Here is a 15562-nt window from a genome sequence, read left to right as displayed (position 1 = left end):
ACCCCCTGATCCTGGGCGGCCCCAGAAACAACGGGATCGGTGGACGACGATCCGACTGCAGGCGTGTCCAATTGCCGTGTCTCCCAATTGCCTCATACAACACAACACGTGTACCTACGTCGTTGTAGTTACGAATACCTACTTCGCGCGTTGTTGAAGTTCGGTGAACTTCTATTCTCTTATCATCTTCCGAGGTGGCGGCTTTTCGGCTGAGGTACCAAGTAGAGCGAAATCTTTTCATCATCTACCATCTACTTCACCCGCCAAATGTCGTTCCTCGTGCTTTTAAGCCTCGCCGTCGCACGGCATGTGGTTGCCCATGGCAGTTACGTCGGCCAGTCACCAACCGTAGCCGACGATGCGAATTGGATGACCAGACACATGGCCGGTACGAAATCCACTGTCGCACTTGGCATCTCTCTACTCCTGTTCTTTATTTCGTGTGCTAATCTCTGTCTGATTCTAGAGGAACATCACATCGCGGACTGGGACGCGAAGTCGTTCTTTGCGCTGCACGATTACAATAGCGATGGCTCATGGCAAATCGATGAGGTTATGCGTACCTACGGCCTGATGGACGACTCGAACAAAGATATGCCCCAAGATAAGAAACTCCGGATTGGGCGCGAAGTCATCGAGCTCATAGACAGCGACGGAGACGGTCTCGTCAGCCGGGCCGAATGGGACGACTACATCGAAGCTGGCGAGACCCTGCCCGACATGGGCACGGGGCCCGGCCATCACGGCGACGACGAGTATGAATACGAGATACACCATTGGGAGAAGTAAGTTTGACCAGCTTGCCACATGATGGTGGTGCGAGCCGCTAACCGTCGCATGACGACAGGTACCATGACGAAAATACCAAGCTCGAGGACCTTACGCACCCCGAAGACATTGAGCATTTCAAAAAGCACGAGGAGATGGAACGGGAAGCAGAGCGTATTGCGAATATGGCGAAGGTGGCCATTGTGGATGCAAACATTCCGCATAAATTCAGGAGAAGGTGGTGATAGCAGCCAGGAACGTGATGGGGATTTTCCAGGTAACGATATATGATGAAGGATAGGGTTATTCACGAATCTGGACATTCTGCATATAGACTTCTAATACATACGTCAAAGACGCAGTGCCACACGTCGGGTGCATACGTCTTGACCAGTTCAATGTGTTCCACTTTGGCATGGCGTGACCTTCCAGTTCCCTTCTTCTCCAAGACTGCCCACTCGTCAAACAGTTTTTGTATCTCGTCGCGTCTCCGTCCCAGATCACTGAAGCCGACGTTCTCATGGAGATGCAGCCAACTGACTTCCCCTCCGAGGGCGGTCATGTCCCATGCAGGGCGCCACGTCGCCTCACTGGTGGGAAGAAATCCGGCATTGACGTGCATGACATCGAGTTTCAGTCCCGATGCTCTGATCTCCTGTAGTCTGCGGACGGCTTCCCGGTTGTCTTCCAGGAACACGATGATTCTCTCGTCGCCCGCTACCAGCTCGGCCGAAGGACGGAGCAAGTCGTCCCCCTTCCAAACCTTCACTTCCCACCCATTAGCCTTGCCGCCGCGGCGCAGGGCCTCGACACTCCAGGGATTGAGTTCCCAACAAAGGACGCGCAGCCGAAGCTTCGCATATGAGAAGGTGAAGTAGCCAATCCCCGCGTACAAGTCCACTGCCCACTGGCCCTCGGACCCAAGAGCAACGTCTGACCGGTGCGGCCAGGCGTCGTCGTTGTGGTAGTTGAGGAGGCGGGCCTTCTCTTTGGTGTTTCCCCGGCTGAACATTGTCCATCGGGGCGCCCACGTCTGGAAAATTCCATTTTGCTTGGTCGAGACCCACAGGGCCCGATCAAAATCCTCGTCGGACGGATTGGACGATGCCTGAGCCGGGCCGAAATCACCATATAGCATTCTCAGCCCCTTGGGAGATCGGAGGACATTATCGGTCCGGTCAACTTCGCGAGCGACCCTGTCGTCCAAGAGCGGATCCTGGGCGGGGCACCGTAGTGGTATCCCTTCGTTAATGGCAAGGTGAGTCAACGCCCCCGAGTGAGGGTGAGTTCGGGATAGCTCCTTCAGTATGGCCTCCCAGAGACGACGGTAATAATGCTCGTCGAGCTGGGGATGGGAGAGGAGAGCACGCCATTGGGGAGAGTGAAAACTGCCGGTGGGAAGTAAGACCAGGGGCGCATACACAGAGAACCGTTTAGGTGCTTGGGCGAGGAGTGCATCAGGACCCCCCAAGGTCCCGTCGGTCTCGACCTCAACGGGAACTGTTGCAAGCCACTTCTTGATGGCCAGAATGACCGGATTTTCAGCCTTGGGCTTTGGCGGCCGATCTCGACTTTTTGTGACTGTCGTCATACCCAAGGAGATACCTGGCTTTTATATGATGGATTACGTTTCTTCGCTTCTTCGTTGGCCGATACGATACGATGGCTTTCGGTCAAGGCTTCTGACCGAAGTGGAGTCCACACCGAGGAGTGGGGCCAGCCATGTACACCGAGTTCAACAAGATAATCCTTCACTAACGCTAGGACTATTGGCATCATCTCAAACTTCTTTTGCATATATGTTGACATTTAAGAGAGGAGGACCCAGACCGACTTCTCGTTCCACACTGGAAATGGACTCATTATTACCCACACATCTCGCTTATTTGAGCGATGCAGCTCATCTACTCCGGGGGTCGGCACCCGAAACATCGGCCTACTTGATGAGTCGTCGCAATGAGGTCATGTTTGCCCACGGGGTTGAGCGAACCGAGTATCAACGACTTCACGTATGTGGATGCTGTGGCCACATCATGGTACCGGGCCAAGGGACCACTTTGACCATCGAGGCGACGAAGGCCTTTCGCAAACAGAAGAAGAGGCATGCTCTTCAGGCAAAGCGCCGCACAGCCACCGCTACGCGAACCTCGGAAGAGAAGAGACGAATGCGCCAAGTAATACAATGCGGCAACTGTCATCGTGACACCACCCTTTTCGTTCCTAAACTTGCCAGGGGTGTTAGGCACAGTATCCGGGCCAGAGGCCAAAACAAAAGCAAGGCTGCCGACGTGGTCGAGAGTAAGCAGACCGCGGCAAGTCAGGCAGTCACTGGGAAAAAGCCCATGGAAAAATTTACTCCTGCTTCGTCAGTAGCGGCGCGAGCAGAGGCTGGATCTAAATACTCCACGCCAACGGCGGGAGCTACGGCAGCGACAGCGACGAAGGCCAATGCCAGCAGCAAGAAACGGGCTAAGCAGAGGAAAGCCGGGCTCCAGGCTTTGCTGAATCAAGCACAAAGCTCGACTTCTCGCAATCTGAGTCTCGCAAGTTTCATGAAAAAATAAGGCAAAAAGTATCCATTCAATTTTCCCTGCCACGTCCGATACGCCTGCATATTTGCACGGATACATATCAATTACCGCGTCGCATTACCAACAACTTTCTTGTTATCTCTCTCTGTGACCAAATCCAACCAGGTCCTCTGGGAACGTTCTGGAAGCGGCCGGCGGTGACCACCCACGTTGAGGTACCTTGGTTGATTTCGGTACCTCCGTTCTACCTCTGAGAAGGTATCGACTAATCTACGACCATGCTATCTACCTTATTCGAGCTTAAATCGGGGTGGATTTGCACCTTACATAGCATAAACCGAGGTACCTGGAGTTGCTAACGCCGCATTCGAGCTTCTTCGAGGTGTGTGTGGCAGGTACCCTCTGCTTCGATGGTACTTGTGGATCTGTCATGACCGAACCCCTCGCGATCATCTACTAGAACCCCATTATTGCCCCTCCATGGAAGAAAAAAAAAACATGACCAATCCTGTACCCCGCCGTTATATCTTATGACACCACCCCGCCATCGCAATCTGCTCTGTCGACCAACTCTGGCGATCTTCTACATTCAACACAAAGAACCTTCGGCGGCATAGAACATCGAGATCACCGCAGAATATACTACCTATACAATCTCCTTGACAGTCTTATCCGCGTCAAAAATGGAGACCGAAAAGACGACGGCCAATGAGTTCTTCGAGACCATCGGCCAGAAGGTCGAACCGTCGAATGAAGAAGCTCAGCCTGTCGAGGAAATCGAGTCTCTCTGCATGAATTGCGAAAAGAATGTACGTATTGGATGGAATGCATGCTCATGTTTAGCTGTGTCTCTCTCGCACGTCGTTGATCGCTGACTCCATTCGCACACTATAGGGCGTCACCCGGCTACTTCTCACGTCTATCCCTTACTTCCGCGAGGTTATCATCATGTCCTTCGCGTGCGAACATTGCGGCTACCGCAATAACCAGGTGCAACCCGCCGGCACCATTCAGCCCAAGGGAACCCACTACGAGCTACGCTTGACTGCCATGCCCGACTTTGCCCGTCAGGTCATCAAGTCGGATACTGCTACAGTCAAGTTCATCGAACTCGATATCGAGGTCCCTCCCGGCAAGGGCCAGCTCACCAACGTCGAAGGCTTGCTGACAAACATCGTCGAAGACCTCCAATTTGGCCAAGAAGCCCGGAAAGATGACGCGCCCGAAGTACACGAGAAGATTTCTGCGGTCATTGATAAGGGCAAGGCTATGTTGGCTGGTGACGCCTTCCCTTTCCGAGTCACCGTCGACGACCCGGCCGGCAATTCCTTCATCACCCCCGACCTGAAAGACGGAGTAGGCAAGTGGGAGAAGCACGAATATCTGCGCACGCCAGCCCAAAATGAGGCTCTGGGCTTGTCTGCCGACAGCAACGACGGCGTACGTCTGGACGTCCAGCCGGCTCACGACGCCGAGGGAAACATCATTCCCAACGAGGTCTACAGCTTCCCTGCGAGCTGCCCAGGATGCATGAAGGCCTGTACGACGCACATGAAGATGGTCGACATTCCGCACTTCAAGCAGGTCGTCCTCATGTCCACCGTGTGTCACCTCTGCGGCTACCGTTCTAACGACGTCAAGACGGGCGGCGAGATTCCCGAAAAGGGCGAAAAGACCACCGTCACGGTGGATAGTTCCGCGGACCTGTCGCGCGATATTCTCAAGTCGGAGAGCTGCCGACTCGAGTGCCCGGAGATCGGTCTGTCGGTCAACCCGGGCACGCTCGGGGGCCGCTTCACCACCATTGAGGGCCTCTTGACCCAGGTGCGCAATGACCTGCACACGCAGATTTTCGAGGCGGACGGCAGTGCGGGTCAGGGCGGAGACTCTCTCATCCCGGAGGAGAAGGCTCGGTGGACAGAGTTCTTTGACGGGCTGGACTCTGCCATCGCTGGCGAGCGGCCGTTTACGGTGATCCTCACCGATCCGCTTGCCAGCAGCTACGTGCAGTCACTCGTCGACCCGCCAGCGCCTGACCCGAAAATCACCAGGGAGTATTACCAGCGGACGGAGGAAGAAGAGGAGGATCTGGGACTTCTAGACATGAAAGTGGAAGGGTATGAGGCGGACGCGAAGGAGGAGACGACGGAAGAGAAGAAAACGGAAGAGAAGAACACGGAAGAGAAGACGACGGACGAGCAGGTCGACGGCAAGAAGACGGATGACGCTACTCAGAGGTAGCGGCCGGAGTGGGCAGCTAGGGGTATGGGCAATGCGTGCACGACGGGATGACGGTAGACAAGGCTCTGTCTCGAGACAAATCTTTGAATGATAATCCAAATTCTTTAGTAGGAACATGCGACCGCCTTTGGTTTGCGGTTAACAAGAAAAGAAGGAATTTATTGCGTCCTCCCTCCAGATTTCGCCTGAGATGGCTGGTGCATCATTCGTCTCCCCTTCCCCTCTTCTCTATAATATACGTCTACTTTATCTAAACACCGAACGACCTGATATCCGTGATCAAATCTACGACGCTCTTTTCCAAGGAAATCCAGTCAATACCCAAGATGGCGTTTGTTTCCGAGCAGTCATAACCAAAGAATTTGTCCGCCGGGGGATACTCGCCGCCAGTGACTTGGGCCGATGGCAGGCGGTCCTTCAGCTCGGGGACGTTATCGCGGGCGGCCTTTGCGATTTCAGCGTTACAGAAGCGGCCGGCGGTGGCAAAGAGACGGCGACCGCCAGCCTCAGGACGGTCGAGGGCACGGAGATGGGCGCGGGCGGCGTCGCGGACGTCGATCCAGAGGAAAGGGGGACCCGTCTCGGGGATAGCGGATTTCCAGTCGCCGCGGACCATCTGGACGACGCGTTCGTTGGAGGTGTTGATGGCATCAAGGCTGGCGAGGTGGTGGACCACGGGACCGAGGACCAGGGGCGGGCAGATGGTGACGAGGTCGAAGGAGGGCTTGTTGGAGGCGACAAAGTCCCAGGCGGCGCGCTCGGCGAGGGTCTTGGAGGCGCGGTAGGCGGTGGGCTTGGAGCGATGGATGTCGTCTATGGTGACCGGGTTCCAGGTGCGCTCGGAAAAGACCATGGCGGGGTCCTCGAGGCGGGTTTCGTCTAGGATGGCGGCGAAGGAGGAGGTGATGACGACGCGCTTGACGCCTGGGGCCGAGCGGTGCAGAGCCTTCAGGATGCCGGTCGTGCCGATGACAGCCGGGTTGACGACTTCCGTGAGAGGGTCGGCTGGAAGGTTGGTTTATCAGCGTTGGAAGTAGGTTCATGAGGAGGCCTGCCTGCCAGGTCCAATGCCCAGGATGCATGGGGTTGCTGGGGAAAAGACAAGTCAGGGACGAAAAGGAGGGGACGTACTCCACTTGTAATGGAAAGGTGAAGCAGTATGCAAGACGGCCTCCAGGCCAGGAGTCTTGACTACTTCGTCAAAGGCGTCTTCGCGGGCGATGTCTGGTACGATCACGACGTCGAGAACGTCACGGCCGAGATCATTGTGGGCTTCACGGATCTTCTGCGCCTTCTCTTCGGACCGTACTGTTGTAACAACTTGGTGGCCGGCTTCGAGCAACTGCTCCAAGATGTGGGCTGGTCGATGTTAGTTGATGGTCAAGGGGTCGTGAGTCGTGAGGACGCGTCCTTGTCGCTCCCAGGAGCCTATCCTCTGAGACTGGGAAGAAGTTGACTTGCCGGCAATGAAGCCTGAGCCACCTGTTGATTGTAATGGGGATGCGTCAGCATGCGCACGAGCATCTTCGATATTGGGACGCAGGAGACGGGACAGCTGGAGCAAAGTATCGAGATCCAAGGTGGGAGATAAGGCTAACCTGTGAGTAGAACCCTGGTCATTTTGGCTTATTACAACAGCCTCGTCTGAACCGAGAGAAGAGTACCAAGTACTAAGGGAAGGAGAAGCTTCCAGCAACTTGCGTCCAGAAACAACGAGTCGAGGAATGAGATGGGAACGAGAAAACGCGTGAAGTTGCTCGGGTACCTATATAAGAATACGTAGATGGAAGTACCTAGGTCTGAAGGCACTCCTAGTTTACCTACCTAGTTACTGGCCAATCCTGTCTGTTCCTTACGGTTTGGAGGGGTTCAGGTGAGAAATGCTCATTGAGGAGGGGGAAGGAGAGACGGCGGACGATGGGAAACTGCCATGGAAGGTGGGGGTACGTTTCGTGGTCACGATAGCCGGGAATATTCCCCGTCATGTACCGACGTACCGACGTCATCCATACATACCCCACGTAGGCTCGGCGATTAGTCGGCATGGGTTAGAACGATGGACTTCAGTGCTCTTATTAGCTTGCGATGGAGGCTTGGCCTGGCCTAGGAGTAGTACGTGGGTTAGGTTGACAGACTGGACCCTGGAGAACGACGAGGAGAGAAGTCGGCTTCGCTAGGCATTGTTCGCCCATCTCAATTATAAGAGTACACAAACGAAAACTAGGTAAGGAGTTAATACTACACTCGCAGTCAGAGCATGCATCGCTTCTGTCTTTTCTTTCTCGGTCCCCTCTTATCTTCTGCCGAACCACCCCCGCCACGGGCTGAGCGGTTCTTCGCGTCTTAGAGGGGTGCCTCCATTTCTCCCTATACAAAGTAGTAATTGCTCCTAAACGTTCATCTGAAGTTACACGTCGACCTTATGAACAGACCATGTCTGTTCTCGACACGTCCTCCAGGGGTAGATGGACCTTCTTATTGCCACAGCTAGGCCCTACCCGACACCTTCATAAGCGGAGAGGGGTTGTTTCTGTTAAGACGACGGCCCAACGAGAGATAGATGCCGTGACCGGACGGACCCGTGGCCTTGGGGTAGGGGAAAACAGATACACAAGCTATTTTCCCGACTATGACTGCTCCTGGCCGTCGTAATATCCCCGAAAGGTGGCGGTAACAAGTGTTGGAAAGTTGCCAACCGCACTGCTTCGCCAGCTCCCTGGATCAGGCGATGGTGTCCTCAAGACTGCCCATCAAAATACTCTCACCCATTAGTTCGGCGGAGGCACTGCCGGTGGAGGAGACGGGGGCGGCTCGGAAGCACCGTCATCAGGTCCCAGAGGCGGCATCCCGGGGGCCTGCATAAGCCCAGGCTTAGACGGCACCACAAGCGGACCCTTAGGCACCGGTGTCCGGTTCGCCAGCGCCTCGCCCCGAATCACCTTCTCCACCTCCGTCACGTCGAGCGTCTCGTACTCCACCAGAGCCTTGGCTAGGAGGTCGAGTTCTGTGCGCTTCGACGTCAAAAGCTCCCGCACATTTTCCTGCGCCTCGTGAATGGTCCGCTGTACCTCCGACTCAATCAGTGCTCTGGTTTCCGAGCTGAGTTGCTTGTACCGCCTGCCGTATTCAACCGGACCGAGCTTGGCCGACATGCCGTATTGCGCCACCATTTGGAAGGCAATGTTGGTCGCATTTTGGAGGTCCTGCCATCAAAGTGAATCCTGGTCAGCCGAAGCTCTCGCTGGAACGAGTGAAACGAACAAACAAAAATGACATAGAACTTACGCTGGAGACACCAGTAGTGACTTTGTCTGTGCCGTAAACAATCTCCTCAGCCAGTTTGCCGCCCAGGGCCGTCTCGATCAGCGATCTCAGATCCTGCGTGGTGTACGAGTACTTGTCCATTTCCGGAAGATGTGCCGTGTGGCCAAGGGTGCTGCCACGGGGCAGGATGGTGACCTTGTACAACTTGTTGGGACTGTGCACGTTGAAGAACGAGACAAGAGCGTGGCCGGCCTCGTGGTAAGCCGTCATCTCCTTCTCCTTCTCGCCGATCACAGTTTTCCGTTCGGCGCCCATGATGACCTTGTCCTTTGCCCATTCAAAGTCACGCATTGTCACAGCCGTCTCCTTCAGTCTGCTGGCTCGGACGGCGGCTTGGTTGACAATGTTTTCCAGTTCAGCTCCGGAGAGACCGGGCGTGCTGGCCGCGATGGCCTCAAAGTTGACCTCCGAAGCCGCCTTGATCTTCTTGGCGTGGTGTTTCAGGATATCGATTCGTCCCCGAACGTCGGGCAACGGCACCGTGACATGGCGGTCGAATCGGCCAGGACGCGTCAGGGCCTTGTCCAGGAGTTCCGGGAAGTTGGTCGCCGCGATGATGATGACTCCGCTGTTTTGTTCGAACCCGTCGAGCTCGGTTAGGAGCTGGTTAAGCGTCTGTTTCACATAGGCTGCGTCCCTGGCGTTGCGTCGGCCGCCGATGGCGTCCAGTTCGTCGATGAAGATAATGGACGGCGACTTGCCCTTGGCGGCGGCGAAGAGATCCCGCACTCGCTTGGCACCCACGCCGACGTACACCTCGTCGAACTCGCTACCCGACATGTAGAAGAAAGGCACACCGGCTTCGCCAGCGACGGCACGGGCGAGGAGGGTCTTGCCAGTTCCTGGGGGACCGACCAGGAGAATACCCTTGGGAAGCTTGCCACCGAGAGTAGAGAATTTTCCGGGATTGCGGAGGAACTCGACCAGTTCTTGGAGCTCATCCTTCGCCTCGGTAGCACCGTGGACATCCGCAAACTTGGTCGTCTGGCTTTCCGCCCTGACTTCCGAGTCGGTTTTGCCGCCTGGACGCTTGAATAGGTTGAGGCCCTCAATAAGGAACGAGACGACGACCAAGCTGAGATAGGTGAAAAAGCAGAACCAGAGGAGAAACTTGACCCAACGGAAGACGATGCCGCCAACAGATTCGTCGACCACGACGTGCAGCGGCCCATCCTTGGACCCAACACCGGATCCCCGAGCCACGGCAATGTTCGCGTCTCGAGACCGTGCGGCGATGGCTTGTCCCACAGCTTGCAGCTGGGCCTGAGACAGGTTACCCGGCGACGCGTTCGTCGTATCCGGCTGGTGCTGCCCCGAGAAATGGGTCGCCACTTCCCCGTTCCCACCAGCCACCTGGTGCTGCATCATCAAGGCTCGGCGGTAGGCGTCATCAGCAGCTTCGTTGGAGGCGAATCTGCCGGACTGGTGACGTTCAATGATGATGGCAGGCATGTTCGCTTTGAGAAGTATCTGGTAGAATGCATTCTGGGCCGTGGCGCTGTTCGGGTTTCGGTTCGCCGCGGCCTCCCTGCTAGCGAGGAGATTTCGCGAAATTCCGCTTGAACCGAAAGAACGAGTGTGAAGTAGTAACCCTAGGGATTGTGTTGTCGGTCTTGGTGTGACTCGCATGTAGGACGCCGTTGCCAGCTTGAACATAAGCCGCATCGTCGGTGGAGACATCAAAGGTCTTCGAGAAACGGAACTGGCTGCACCCAGTGCGAGCGCAGCCGTGGGTCGCAGAGCCATGGCCGCGCGTTTGTCGGTGTGGCTAATTCAGACTCTCGTGAGACGGTCGAGGGAAAGAGGCGGACTGGCCAGCCTGAGCCCGAATTGGCGTAGATACAAAAGAAGGATGTCAGTATCGTTGCGTGTAGGTGAGTATCATATCTACCGGGAATCCTTCATGTTTGATATTCTGGTCGAATGTGGTGTTGGGATGGTTTGTGGTTGAGGCAAAACCACACCCGGCGTTGATTGCGAGATGATGAACGCCAACTATGTCGTTGTCTGGGGTGGCGTGGCTAGAAAATCCGGCAGAGAAAAAGAGCGTTGCATTCATGTCACGGCCCCATTCATTCACACCATTTGACCAATCAGAGATCCTAATCAGTCCAGTCCAGCACTATTGTTCGGCTGAATGTGTCTCCGGACCGAAAATACCAAGGTACCCATTCAGGCCCCACCATCGTTATCGACAGCCAATAACCTATACCTCTCACTTCGTTCCACAGTGGATTCGCGAAACTTCGAGACACTTTTATATTATTACTAAGTACGAATATACAGTGGGTTGTACCAACGCGTACAAACGACAAACGACAACGGCTGGACAGTTGTTGGCCAAGAGAGTTGGGCGTCCAGCACTTCCTTCCCTTCATCACTACGCCAGAGTCGGCGATAGTCTGAAGCTACCTTCGGAAGCAGTCAAAACAGAGGGTGGTAATGGTAAGACTGCCCACCGCCTAGGGCACCGAATGAACGAACGACCTGGGACACAAATTATCGCAGCACTCAAGGACACAGTCGAATGGCGGTCTGATTCTCATCCATCGTATTATATTTACCTCCCTTCAGTGAATCGTCAAGAGTCCCGCCATAGTCTAGGCTTTTCCTTTTAAAACACCCACGGCTGCTTCTCCTGCGCCCATGCTCCCGGGTATTCCTTGCTGCATCTCGTCACATCATGGCCGTTCAAGGTATTAGCTGACATCGTGTACCCAACATCCCTCATCCCTCCTCTTCAAAACCGCTGTGAATAACGGTAGGTATTATGACAACCGCCACTGCTAGAGAAAAAGAGTAATGCAGTATGAAACAAATGATCCAATATTGCAACGCCACAATCCATGCTGTGCAAAACAACCAAATACCTGACCTCGAAAATGAGACAAGGAAAATTTGAGAATTCGAGGAAGAAAATATAAGGGAGAAAAGGGGGGTAGATCGACGTTGTGTCGCGGAAAGCAAACCAGTGCAAGATCAAGGACTGCTTCTTGGATCGATGTTCGCCATCACCCAGTATCTCCTGCCTGGTATCTCGGAAGATTAATAAAGCGCCCTTGTTTAACGTGAAGTGCAACGAATGCGCCGCCCTGCCAGCATGCCGTTCCTGTAAGCCCGCGTGTTTACTTCCCCATGGGTATTTGAACGCAAAATGATGAACAGAAGGAATCAAGACTCCGACCGACGTAAATAGCGCCAGTTGTACACAGTTGTACACGCAAGCCTACCCAGAAAAAAAGCAGCTTGCAAAACAAAATCGAGAAATTATGTGCCATAGGCAAAGTGACAGCGAGTACACCGGCAAGAAAGACCGGCCTGGTCGTCAAAGAGCCGCGATCCGAGCACTCGGGAGCGGCATCGAGGCATCTTCGAACTCTATCTTGGGACCCCAGATATCGTAGGTGCCGGACCCGAACGCCGGAAGCGAGCCGATGGTTGTCACCTCTACTGGTGTTTGGTATGGAACACTTTGCCAGTAGTCTTCGGCCTGCGGTTGATGAGGCGGGGAGGGGTATGCTTGAGAAACATGCTGGACTTGCTGGACATGCGGCGGGACCTGTTGTACAGATTGTGCCTGGGGCGCAGGTGCGTGGGTTTGGGCCGTCTGGGATGAGGTGTTGACTGACTGCTGGCTCGATGGCTGTTGGGTCGGCTGCTGTGGGTAATGGATCACACTTGACTGCGGGTGTTGCGGGGAAAGCCCCTGATGTGAATGTTGCTGGTCATCTGCACCGCCAGAGCCGGCACTATTCAATGAGAAGGAAGTCGTCTGCGTGGGCTGCTGAGCATAGAAACCCTCATGCGTGGAAGAGCTGCGGGCCGAAGCCGCCGAGAAATTTCTCGGGCTATTATGGATGGACTGGTTCATGTTGGGACCCGTGTAAGGGATCTCGAGCATGGGCCGATCAGGGTGTCTTTGGACGGGGTATTGGTGAGGCATCGTATTCGCGTTCATCGTTGCCACCCCGGGATTGCTGTGTTCAGTCACGTAGTAGGAATGTTGCGACATATTCACGGTCCGATGGAGTATATGCACGTTCGTGTGTGGCGGTTGGTGTTCTGAGACTGCTTGGGCGTGATATTCGTGGGGGTTGCCAGACGCAATGCTATGTCGGTGAGTGAATGGCTGTTCCTGAGGCTGCATGGGGTAGTTCATTTGTTGGCCAAATTCGGCGAATGATGCGGCTCGATGCAGGGTGTGACCGTGCTGCATAGACATGACCTCTTGGGGAGACCATTGTATACCAGGATGTTTAGGCGTGGAGGGAGATTCGCCAGTGTCCGAGTCGGATGTACAGTCATCGATTTCGCTGGGGTGGAAGCCTCGCTGGTGGGATCGCCTTTGGTGCTTGACCATGGTTGTTTTGCGACAGAAGCTTTGAACGCAAGTTAGCGGTTGTGTCAAACCGGGAAATCGTGGACAGGGGCGAACCTTTTCAAACAGCCTTCGTGACTACATTTGTAGGGGCGTTTGCCGGTATGGATACGACGATGACGGGCAAGACTAGATGACTGGCATGGGTCAGCGGCGGCTGCGACGGAAGTCGCATGACAACGGGCCACTCACGTCAGAGAAGCGTTTACCGCAGCCTACATGCTGGCATTGATGAGGCTTTTCCCCGGTATGGGTACGGATATGAACCGTCAAGGCGCTTCGTTGGATGAAGCTTTTGCCGCAGCCTGGCGTGGAGCATGCGTACGGTCTTTCATTTGTGTGGATACGGTAATGCCTCTGCAAGTCCGACTTGCGATTGAAACTCTACACAGGATGAAGTCAGTATAAGGTCTGATTTTTCCTTTGTTGGACGGGTCCTACTTTGTTGCACGAGTGCCAGTCGCATTGAAAGGGACGAGCCGTAGGCTCATGATCCACAAGTTCCATGAGTTCCATATTTTTGGTTCCGCTTCGGATGGGCAACGGGACGAATGATCTCAGATTCGGTGCAGTGGCGTAGACGTCACACAGACAGTCGCAGAGAAGCCGCACTTGGCTTGGTCGTGCAGCCAATAAACCAGGCTCAGCTCAGTGATAGAGATGGGCTGGTACCACCGGGCCGTGTAACGATAGTCGGGTCAAACGAGTGCAGGCCCAGTGCAGCCTCGACGTAGTTTCTCAATGTAGGCTCTCTCCAGGCGAATCTTTCCTCCTGGCTGCTGTTCACCCAAGGAAAAGGAACGGTAATTTGTGTGGCAAGAGTTGCTTAGCCTGTCGCGGTCGTGTGTTTCGAAAGGCGGAGGTTGAGCTAGGAGTCCAAGTAGTGTCCAGAAATCCCGGGGCGTGGGCTACGGTGTAGCTTAATAGATCACCAAGGCTCGGTGCGTTGAAGACAATGACGGCCTAGATTAAAGAATCTTGACGGCCAGCGTCAACAAACATATCCGGGGAATTCCAAACAGAAAAGATCCGAGTTTGTTGTCGATTGTCCGCTGCCTTGGTCGTCGGCTCCCTCCTTCGTCGTCGAGGGCAAGAAAACAGTATATCCGAACCACGTCTTGTGGAATATTCCAAGGTGAAGATCGTATCGCTGAGTAAGGACAGTTATAAGTGAATGGAATGGGATATGGCAAGCTTGGATCGTCCGTGTCGAAACTAAGTAGTCGTTTTCGTCCCAGGCGACGAAAGGAGAGGTGGGTCGGAAAAGAGACAATATTTGATGATAATGACACGAGGCGCTCTGGTCAGTTAGACATCAGTGCGTTATTGATAAGTGGTGGATGGTTATTGACGACAGACGGGCCAGTTGATCCAGGTGATAGAGGACTTGTGCATATGTAGGTAGGTAAATGTAGGGAATGAAAAGAGAAGAGTTGGCAAGATACACATCCACATACACACCACACAGAGATATAGACAAAGACGGGGTGAAGGAAAGAGGGAAGGTGACTAGTTGAAATACAACGATATGGATCGGAGAGAGACGAGGGTTATGCGTGTGTAAAAGATTCTAGAGGGATAGTCGTCTTGAACCTCGTGGCTTAAGTGGGGGGTTGTTAGTGCGACCACTGGTACCTATATTCTACGCTACAGGTACTGCCGACAAAAGGTGGGATTCTTCTTGGGTTGGTGAGACAGGCAGTTGTACCTATGGTACAACGATAATAGCGACCATGCTAGGAATTTCCTTGTCAAATAGGCTGACCGGGGTTCCCAGTCTTGCCGGGGTAGAGAAACGCTCGAGCACTGACAGAGCCAGGGGTCCGGCGGAGACAACTGACCTAGGCCAAACAAGGTATAGGGCAAGACAGGTAGTTGCAGCAGAAGTGGACATGGGGATCTGCAGAACGGGGAATATCCCCTGGGTGTCGGGTGCGTCAGGTCAGGTATGGTACGTTGTACGTTGTAGGCTTCAATGAGAAATAGCTCCGACTTAGAGGTACGCCACATAAATATGTAAGTGTCGCTTGTGGGTGGGGTGGTTACAGTACGAAGTATGTACAGTATGCATCTTGTGGTCGACAGAGAGAGCGTGTACGTTGTAGATGCGTTGCAAATCCATCTTCGCGACCCGTTATAAACGAGCATGCGTTAGAAACGTGGAATATATCCAATATTACGTATCTTACAATTTTATCCAAATCAATGAAAAGATGGAAGGCGATATCATACTGCGTACCGGCTTATGAACCCATTTGACTTGTACGTTGTAAAACTTTAAGGTGACTCTTCCGACAGCAACCTACATCATAGTAATGCA

At 54.2% G+C, this 15562-nt stretch overlaps 7 protein-coding genes across 7 annotated transcripts; 3 read left to right on the top strand and 4 right to left on the bottom strand.

Annotated features, from left to right (window-relative positions):
* The first annotated feature begins 3 nt into the window (after nucleotides 1-3).
* ACRALDRAFT_1074155 (uncharacterized protein) lies at nucleotides 4-1279 on the top strand. Its single transcript, XM_071018206.1, has 3 exons — nucleotides 4-388; nucleotides 467-785; nucleotides 848-1279. Exons 1-3 carry the CDS (start codon nucleotides 268-270, stop codon nucleotides 1011-1013), a joined length of 606 nt encoding a protein of 201 aa, XP_070878651.1. The 5' UTR covers nucleotides 4-267; the 3' UTR covers nucleotides 1014-1279.
* On the bottom strand, nucleotides 1072-2359 carry ACRALDRAFT_1091444 (uncharacterized protein; the record flags this gene model as incomplete). The annotated part of the gene is made up of 2 exons (XM_071019569.1): nucleotides 1072-1083; nucleotides 1118-2359. 2 exons carry the CDS (start codon nucleotides 2357-2359, stop codon nucleotides 1072-1074), a joined length of 1254 nt encoding a protein of 417 aa, XP_070878650.1.
* Nucleotides 2360-2387: 28 nt separating this feature from the next.
* On the top strand, nucleotides 2388-3759 carry ACRALDRAFT_206275 (uncharacterized protein; the record flags this gene model as incomplete). Its single annotated transcript, XM_071022002.1, has 5 exons — nucleotides 2388-3306; nucleotides 3334-3477; nucleotides 3515-3557; nucleotides 3631-3650; nucleotides 3695-3759. 5 exons carry the CDS (start codon nucleotides 2388-2390, stop codon nucleotides 3757-3759), a joined length of 1191 nt encoding a protein of 396 aa, XP_070878649.1.
* A 223-nt stretch (nucleotides 3760-3982) lies between these two features.
* Nucleotides 3983-5540, top strand: ACRALDRAFT_2095849 (uncharacterized protein; the record flags this gene model as incomplete). The annotated part of the gene is made up of 2 exons (XM_071022747.1): nucleotides 3983-4108; nucleotides 4194-5540. The coding sequence occupies 2 exons, from the start codon at nucleotides 3983-3985 to the stop codon at nucleotides 5538-5540; spliced, it is 1473 nt and encodes a 490-aa protein (XP_070878648.1).
* A 250-nt stretch (nucleotides 5541-5790) lies between these two features.
* Nucleotides 5791-7160, bottom strand: ACRALDRAFT_2023779 (uncharacterized protein; the record flags this gene model as incomplete). The annotated part of the gene is made up of 3 exons (XM_071020160.1): nucleotides 5791-6545; nucleotides 6672-6899; nucleotides 7139-7160. The coding sequence occupies 3 exons, from the start codon at nucleotides 7158-7160 to the stop codon at nucleotides 5791-5793; spliced, it is 1005 nt and encodes a 334-aa protein (XP_070878647.1).
* Nucleotides 7161-7683: 523 nt separating this feature from the next.
* ACRALDRAFT_1079333 (uncharacterized protein) lies at nucleotides 7684-10877 on the bottom strand. The gene is made up of 2 exons (XM_071018893.1): nucleotides 8826-10877; nucleotides 7684-8743 (listed from the first exon to the last, which is right to left on the bottom strand). Exons 1-2 carry the CDS (start codon nucleotides 10608-10610, stop codon nucleotides 8309-8311), a joined length of 2220 nt encoding a protein of 739 aa, XP_070878646.1. The 5' UTR covers nucleotides 10611-10877; the 3' UTR covers nucleotides 7684-8308.
* A 1312-nt stretch (nucleotides 10878-12189) lies between these two features.
* Nucleotides 12190-13758, bottom strand: ACRALDRAFT_2055989 (uncharacterized protein; the record flags this gene model as incomplete). Its single annotated transcript, XM_071021755.1, has 4 exons — nucleotides 12190-13243; nucleotides 13300-13379; nucleotides 13435-13626; nucleotides 13684-13758. The coding sequence occupies 4 exons, from the start codon at nucleotides 13756-13758 to the stop codon at nucleotides 12190-12192; spliced, it is 1401 nt and encodes a 466-aa protein (XP_070878645.1).
* Between the last annotated feature and the right edge of the window lie 1804 nt (nucleotides 13759-15562).

This window comes from Sodiomyces alcalophilus (assembly GCF_042370955.1).
Source record: "Sodiomyces alcalophilus JCM 7366 unplaced genomic scaffold ACRALscaffold_1, whole genome shotgun sequence".
In the NCBI taxonomy this organism is placed as follows: domain Eukaryota; kingdom Fungi; phylum Ascomycota; class Sordariomycetes; order Glomerellales; family Plectosphaerellaceae; genus Sodiomyces; species Sodiomyces alcalophilus.
This window is presented reverse-complemented; position numbering and strand designations above follow the sequence as displayed.

Bases quoted from the DNA above. Each gene is read 5' to 3' on its own strand.
- ACRALDRAFT_1074155 (XM_071018206.1), top strand. From the start codon at position 268: ATGTCGTTCCTCGTGCTTTTAAGCCTCGCCGTCGCACGGCATGTGGTT. The intron at 389-466 runs GTACGAAATCCA...GTCTGATTCTAG, and splicing joins GATGACCAGACACATGGCCG to AGGAACATCACATCGCGGAC. The intron at 786-847 runs GTAAGTTTGACC...GCATGACGACAG, and splicing joins GAGATACACCATTGGGAGAA to GTACCATGACGAAAATACCA.
- ACRALDRAFT_1079333 (XM_071018893.1), bottom strand. From the start codon at position 10,610: ATGGCTCTGCGACCCACGGCTGCGCTCGCACTGGGTGCAGCCAGTTCC. The intron at 8,744-8,825 runs GTAAGTTCTATG...CTTTGATGGCAG, and splicing joins TCACTACTGGTGTCTCCAGC to GACCTCCAAAATGCGACCAA.